This window comes from Chenopodium album, chromosome 1 (genome assembly GCF_948465745.1).
Source record: "Chenopodium album chromosome 1, dcCheAlbu1.1, whole genome shotgun sequence".
NCBI classification, from domain to species: domain Eukaryota; kingdom Viridiplantae; phylum Streptophyta; class Magnoliopsida; order Caryophyllales; family Amaranthaceae; genus Chenopodium; species Chenopodium album.
Window position 1 is genome coordinate 79,353,145 of NC_137834.1, and position 7,595 is coordinate 79,360,739.

Consider the following 7,595-nt stretch of genomic DNA (forward strand, 5'->3'; position numbering starts at 1 on the left):
TGCACCACCAATTCATCAGCCCCCTCAAACTGATACACCAATTGATCAGCCCCCTCAAACTGATACACCAATTGATCAGCCCCCTCAGACTGAAACACCAATTCAACAGCCCCCTCAGACACCCCATACCGATCAACCCCCTTAGACACCACAAACTGATCAACCCCCTCGGACAGAATCATCACAAATTGAACCAACTCTAACTACACCACTCCAAAAAGCTACTAAAATGATACCTAGGAGACCACCTATTCCTGTATCACAGCCTTCCATAGATGAGATAATACTTAATGATTATGAGTCATCTCCACCTAGGTATACTGATTATGACTCACCCTAAGATGAACTTGGTGAGGAACAATCTGCTGCTGATTATACAAAGGAAAGGAAAGATTTTGAGAAAACCATGGAGATGATAGAAAAGTCAAAGAAAGCCCAATCTAGAAAGGGTAAGAAGAGTGTTGGCACCAAACAAACCCAAATAAACCAACCTAGATTACCACCATCCCCTGTCTCACCAAACATTGTGTTTAAGGGGCTTAACATTAAGAAGGAGCCCTAGATTTTCACCTAATCCAGTCACTGAGACACCTAATTCTACTGATGAACCATTGACAAAGGCTACTCAGACCACTGTATTTGCAAGAAAGCTTCCTAGGACTTCAGCATATAGAAAGGGGTTAAGGGTTGGTTCAACTGTGACTGAGAGAAGGATGCTTGGTTATGGTGAGAATGTGAGTCAGGTTCACGACAGTTCTTCTGGTTTGAATGGGAGTCAGGTGCAGGGCAGTTCTTCTGGTTTGAATGGGAGTCAGGTGCAGAGTTCTTCTAGTTCTAAAGTGAGAAGAAAAATGGAGTTTGTGGTCCAAAGTGATGATGAAGAGGAGACAAGTGAAGATGATGATGAAGATCAAGTAGACTCTGATGGTGAAATAGGGATTGAAGATGATATGCCTGCAAATGAGCTAGTGCATTTGAAAAGGATACCTAAAGTGAAGGATAATTGGAAACCAGGGAAATGGTTTAAATTTTTTGATGATGAAGATGATGATGATTACTTTAAGAGGCTTTACAAGAATGGAGTGATGTATGAGGATGCTGATTTTGGGAAGACAGTACTCAAACCATGGATGATTTTCACTGAAAAGGCACACTTTAAGGATACCTTGAAGGATTATGCTGTGCAGGAAAGATTTGCAATTAATGTGGAGTATGCTGACAACAAAAGGTTCACTGCAGTGTGCCAATCTGAGTGTTGTGACTGGAGGTTGCATGCAAGTAGACTTGCAGATGGAAGAACTTGGGCAATAAAGAAGATTTGGCCCAATGTACACACTTGCAGGGATTTAGAGACATACAACCCCATATGTACTGTAAAATGGGCATCTCAGAAAGTTATGGAAGACATTAGAGCTAACCCAAACATTCCTGGGAAAACACTCAATGAATTGCTTTTCCAAAGATATGGCATGTACATGAGGCAGTCAACATTGTATAGATTAAAAAGCTATGTCATTGACCAGTTGTTTGGAGGGCATGATGAGGTACAAACTGTTTCCAATGTATGCTAAGATGTGCATACAAACAAACCCTGAGTCCAAAGCTTTTTGTGCATGGCATGAGACCGAGTCCATTCCTAAACAGCTTCAATTCACAAGCTTGTTCATTTCATTCACCGCACAGTGGAAAGGTTTATTAAGAGGAGTTAGACCTTTGATTGGTGTTAAAAGGACACATCTCAAAGGTAATTATGGGGGGGTATTGCTCTCTGCTGTGGGAATAGATGGCAATAATGAAATCTTCCCCATAGAATATGCTGTAGTTGGCCAAGAAGACAAGCAATCATGGACTTACTTCTTCTAGCATTTGCTTAACATTGTCAAGGATTCATCAAGGAAGCATTGGACTATAATTTCTAATAGGCAAAAGGCAAGTACATTCCATTTTAGTGTGTTTTCTATTCTTTTGTAATATATATATATATATATATATATATATATATATATATATATATATATATATATATATATATATGCACATATTAATGGGAATATCTTTGTACCAGAGAGTTGAATTAGCTTTGGAACAGGTATGGCCTGAAGCAGACAGAAGGTTTTGCTGTAGGCATCTCAGTAGAAACTACAAGAAGCAGTTTCCAGGGCCTATGATGTATGTGTTGTTCTGGAGAGCTTACAATGCTACTTCAGCTTTCTCATTCAGGAAAGCTATGGAGAAGTTAAATAAGGCAGAAGGTGAAGCTATGATGACTTGGTTTGCAGACTTAGGAGAACAGTCCAAATGGAGCAGGCATCAATTTAACCCTAATGTTTGCAATGACTCTAATACATCAAATTTTGTAGAGAGTTTCAACTCTACACTTGGGGTGAATAGGTGTAGACCTATATTAACTTTACTAGAAGGTGTTATCTCTAATTTAAGCTTCTGTGTAACTGTCTAATTTAACTTCTGAGTAACTCACTAATTAAGCATTTGTGTGCAGGAATAAGAAGGGTTTGTATGGTGAGAATTGCAACAAGGCTTGAGAAAGCCAAGTCTTGGAAAGATGAAGATATTTGTCCCAAGATTATCAAGCTTGTGAAAGAAATAGGCAAAGCTAGCTCAAACTGCAGAGTTTACAAGTCCAGCCCTAGAGAGTATGAAATTCATGAGGGAAGATCTCAATTTCTTTTGAGCTTAAACAAGAAGATATGTTCCTGTGAGGCATGGAAGCTAACAGGTGGCCATGTAGGCATGCCATTAGAGCCTGCATTGATGCAAAGTTGGACCCACATGACTTTGTCAGTTCCTGGTACTTTGTGAAGACATATTTGCGTCACTCATTCTAAAGAACGAAGCAAATGTGTATTTTTACCATCCTTTAAAGTTATTTGCGTCGCTTGTTATTGAAGAAGCGACGCAAAAGTCAAGTGTATGTTAGCTTTCTATCATTTGCGTCGCTCTTATTTATTGAAGCGACGCAAATACTAAAATTATTTGCGTCACTCATTTATTGACAAGCGACGCAAATAAGGCAGTGAAGTAATTGCGTCACTCTTTTAGTAAGTGAGCGACGCAAATAACAAATTTTCAGCATTTCAGATTTTGTTATTTGCGTCGCATTTTTATTATAAAGTGACGCAAATAACTCTGTTGGACTTTAGGTTATTCATTTCTGCGCTTTTTTGACCTTAGCTTTTCATGCCAATCTTTCACTAATTCACTAAACATAAAGAAAAAAACAGAGTTGATTGCTTCTACAGAAAACTGCAATTCGACCCTTCAATCCAACAAATTCGCCCAAAATTCACCCACAAATTCGCCCAAAAAACTGCAATTCCCCAGCAAATTCAACATCCAAAATCGCAATCAAGTTCAACACCCATAATCGGCAGCAAATCCGAGCAATTTCGAGCAAAAATTTAGACCAAAAACCCTAATTAATTCGAACCCTTCAACCCCAGAAAAATTGATTATTTTCGACCAAAAATCCCCCATTTCGAGCAAAAAATGTACTCAATTCCATACGAATTCGAACCCTAGAAACCCCAAAAAATTCAATTAAAAATCCTGCTGAAAAAATTCGAGCAATAACTGAAATTTTCGACTGGAAAAATCGCTTAATTTTGCCCCCAAAAACCCGAGGAAGTTCAAGCAAATTACAGCAATGTTGAATTTTTGAATTTTCGAGTGGAAAAATCGCATAATTTCGCCCCCAAAAATCGATTTCGGCTAGACATTGTTGAATTTTTGAAATCAATTTCACCTATGGTAAGATTGCTTCTATTTATGGTAGTTTAATTTCAGGTTTAGTGTTAGTTCACTAATTAGAAATTATATGGCAGATTTAATTGAATTTTTATAATTTCAGTCATTGAATTTTCATTGAGGCTCATCTCAATTCTACTGGTTTAATATATTCACCTGCATGTTTTCAGCTAGTACATTTAGTCTGTAGATTTTTACAGTTGCTGTTTTGCAATATACTATTGGTTGCTTGTTTGCATCTTTGAACATTCATTGTTTTTTCTTTAGTTTTATGGGTCATGTGAAAATATTGATAACTGATCAGATATATGAAGTTGCCATTACCAGAATTAGTATGCCTTCATCTATAATCAGAATGCACATTCAGCTGCCCTACATGAGTTCAGTGCCAACTGGGTCCACGAGAAAATGGAAAGAAAGAGTATTCTGGCTGATTGGCAGCAATTTTGATTCCCACAACTGCTAATTCATAGTTTGCAACCAAAAAAAAATTGGTGATAACTGATAAGTTACTGCACTGTACTATAATAACCTGTCATTGTTGAACAAGGTTTAATGTAGGAGTAGAAGAAAATACTGAAGGTCATAATATCTGCTTAATTCTAGTATCATGCTCAGCTAATTTTCACTTTTTTTACTAGTATTTTTAGAAAATTAAAACCATCACATAAATCATCATAGAGTAGGTCCATTTGGCCATGAATAAGATTATAAGAGAATCCTAAGGTTAGCAAGAAAGAATTCAAAGAAAGCAGAACATATTCATGAAAAATTGATCTTCTGAAAGTGTTTGGCTTTCAATTCACTAGAATGGAGGAAGCCATCTTACAAACTGACCAACACAAAGAGTTCCACAGAGATCAACTTGGAAGACTACATTCCACCAGTCAGATATTTGCATACTAAACAATATTGATTATTGATAAATAGTCTTACATGTTTATACTCTGAACTCTCCATAAAGATCCCACTGGTAGAAGCTTACTTTTTTAACCAACTACGGGCCTGCTTCACTAGCAAGCTCTTCGATATTCCATCGATCAAGTAGATGAGCGGTCTTGTGAGTTACCTGTACCTCTCCATTTTATGTCTGCTGCTGTAATGTTTTATCCATTTTTCCTTCTCATCAGGTTCATCATAGATCACCAATTGCTTTTCCAATAATATATAATATCACTTTCACTGCCCGTTTTCTCTACATTTAGTCTGTAGATTTTTACAGTTGCTGTTTTGCAATATACTACTGGTTTGCAGCTGCATCTTTGAGCTGCTGGTTTGCATCTTTGAACATTCATTGTTTTTTCTTTAATTTTATGGGTCATGTGACATCTATGGTTCTTTGAATGTCTTATTAAAATTATTTTTTATCATTTAATTTTTTTATAGGCATCATCATAATGGGTGATGGGAAGCACGAATTGGGCGCGTTAATGAGAACAAGTACCTCTACTTAGGCACTTACAGTAATGTCCTGAACTCTATTTCTCTCGTGCTCGCTCTTGTTCTATGAGATTTAGGATCACGAGCACACACGCAACTATGTTGGTTTAATATATGTAATTTTTTATGGCAGATTCTTAATTATGCGGAAGTGAATTCCACAAGTTGCTCGAGGTTCTGGTTGTGGACAAACGATTAAGGCGGTAGTACGCATACGAGATTGTCTTCACTTGTGGTATATATATCTGAACCATTCTTTGCAATATTAACTTATTTATTACCATTTATAATGTTATTACATGAAATATATGTAGGGCCTTGAGTGACTTACTCGATACGGAGGAAGTGGCTTCCATTGGATTCATGTGTCCGGAAATGATTTCAGAAACCTATTTGCATAGTGATGCTGATCGTATCCTACTATACATGACACATGTGATGGAAAAACAAAAATCTAAGCAATTCATCTTATGCCCATACCATGAAAAGTATAAACTTTGAACTTGTATTTATTTGAACTTTGCAAATTGTTGATATTATTTTACTCTTTTACAAATGTGTGTCTAATTTATTATGTAGGAATCATTGGGTTCTTTTGGTCTTATGCATGGCTAAGCGTGAAGTCATCATCTTTGATTCTTTGAGGCAGAAGCGAAATTTAGCAATTAAGTTTGCAATGACAAAGTAAGTCTAGTTTGTTATTAATGTCATGATTTTATGTGTGTAAGAGTAATATATATGTTATTTGTTTCAAATGTGTAGTGCTTTTCGAAGTTTTAAGGCATTAAGTGGACAATCTAGGGGAAGTAAATTGACATGGCATTTGGGACAGGTTACCTTAATTTCTTACCCTAACTTTTAGTTTCTTAATAATTGAAGTATAGCAATTTAATTCAACTTACAAATATATTACATGTAGTGTCCTCAACAATTGGGTGGACGTGAGTGTGGCTACTACGTCATGCGTTATATGTACGAAATACTTGAACATCACCATAGCAGTGAAGATCTTATTCAGGTATGAGTTGTCAAATATTTCATTTTTGTTTGATAAATACAATTTGATGTTAGCTACAATCTTGAATTAAAACTTTCCTCTTGTATATTTGTTGTGTTGATAGGATTTTTCAAGAACTACACCGTACACCGAGGAGGAGATAAATGAGATTCGAGATATTTGGGCAGAGTATTTTATATGTAATGTTGAACTTTAGATTTACCACTTAGCGCATGTTTGACTCTTGTTTTGGATTATAGGCTTGAAATGAAGTAATTTGGTTAATTGGTGTTGGGATGATGAGTATGTCTATGATATTGAGATGTAAATTATTGGACAGGTTGTTAATATAATGCCGTCATTCCCAATTTTATGGGTAGGCCAAATTACAAAGGAGACTCTGCCGAAATTTACATTTGCATTATTCAATAATATTGCATTTTAATTTCAATTATATTAGCGTTAGCATATTACTTTATACCTAGGAAAACAGGTACTACAAACATATATACAAGGCAATTATTATATTATAATTAAAAAAAAAAAAAATTCACCTCATTTGCGTCACTCATTAAACAAACAAGTGACGCAAATACAACAGTTTTGTATTGTCTACTCAGTCATTTGCGTCACTCCTATATAAACAAGTGACGCAAATAACAAAAAATAAGTTAATTGGAAGAGTCATTTGCGTCGCTTGTTTATAAAGGAGCGACGCAAATGACTAAAAATAAGTTTATCAGAAAAGTCATTTGCGTCGCCCTTTTATAAAGGAGTGACGCAAATGACTAAAAATAAGTTTATCAGAAAAGTCATTTGCGTCGCCCTTTTATAAAGGAGTGACGCAAATGACTAAAAATAAGTTTATCAGAAAAGTCATTTGCGTTGCTCTTTTATAAAGGAGTGACGCAAATAACAAAAAATAAGTTAATCAGAAAAGTCATTTGCGTCGCTCTTTTATAAAAGAGTGACGCAAATGACAAAAGTAAGTTTATCAGAAAAGTCATTTGCGTCGCTTATTTATAAAGGAGCGACGCAAATGACAAAAAATAAGTTTATCAAAAAAGTCATTTGCGTCGCTCCTTTATAAAGGAGCGACGCAAATGACTCAAAAGTCATTTGCGTCGCGAGCAGTTGCGTCGCTCATAGAAGCGACGCAAATACACTATAAATGAGCGACGCAAATAAGCCTTTTTCTACTAGTGCAAGCTTACAATCAATGTATTAACCCAATCCCTGACACAGAGCAATGGCCTGCAGATGAGTCAGGCAGAATCATCATTCCTCCTAAGATGAAAAGAGGAATTGGCAGACCAAGTAGGAATAGAAAGAGGGAAGAAGGAGAAGAGCAACCAGGAAAAAGGTCAAAAACAGTGAAATGCAGCAAGTGTGG

The 7,595-nt window shown here is 36.2% G+C and overlaps 1 protein-coding gene across 1 annotated transcript; it reads left to right on the forward strand.

The window, feature by feature from the left end:
* Window positions 1-5,379: 5,379 nt before the first annotated feature.
* Window positions 5,380-6,484, forward strand: LOC145607687 (uncharacterized). Its single transcript, XM_081663312.1, has 6 exons — window positions 5,380-5,440; window positions 5,520-5,693; window positions 5,785-5,889; window positions 5,968-6,037; window positions 6,125-6,223; window positions 6,327-6,484. Exons 2-6 carry the CDS (start codon window positions 5,569-5,571, stop codon window positions 6,417-6,419), a joined length of 492 nt encoding a protein of 163 aa, XP_081519438.1. The 5' UTR covers window positions 5,380-5,440; window positions 5,520-5,568; the 3' UTR covers window positions 6,420-6,484.
* Window positions 6,485-7,595: the final 1,111 nt, after the last annotated feature.

Bases quoted from the DNA above. Each gene is read 5' to 3' on its own strand.
- LOC145607687 (XM_081663312.1), top strand. From the start codon at position 5,569: ATGTGTCCGGAAATGATTTCAGAAACCTATTTGCATAGTGATGCTGAT. The intron at 5,694-5,784 runs GTATAAACTTTG...TTTATTATGTAG, and splicing joins TTATGCCCATACCATGAAAA to GAATCATTGGGTTCTTTTGG. The intron at 6,038-6,124 runs GTTACCTTAATT...TATTACATGTAG, and splicing joins TGACATGGCATTTGGGACAG to TGTCCTCAACAATTGGGTGG.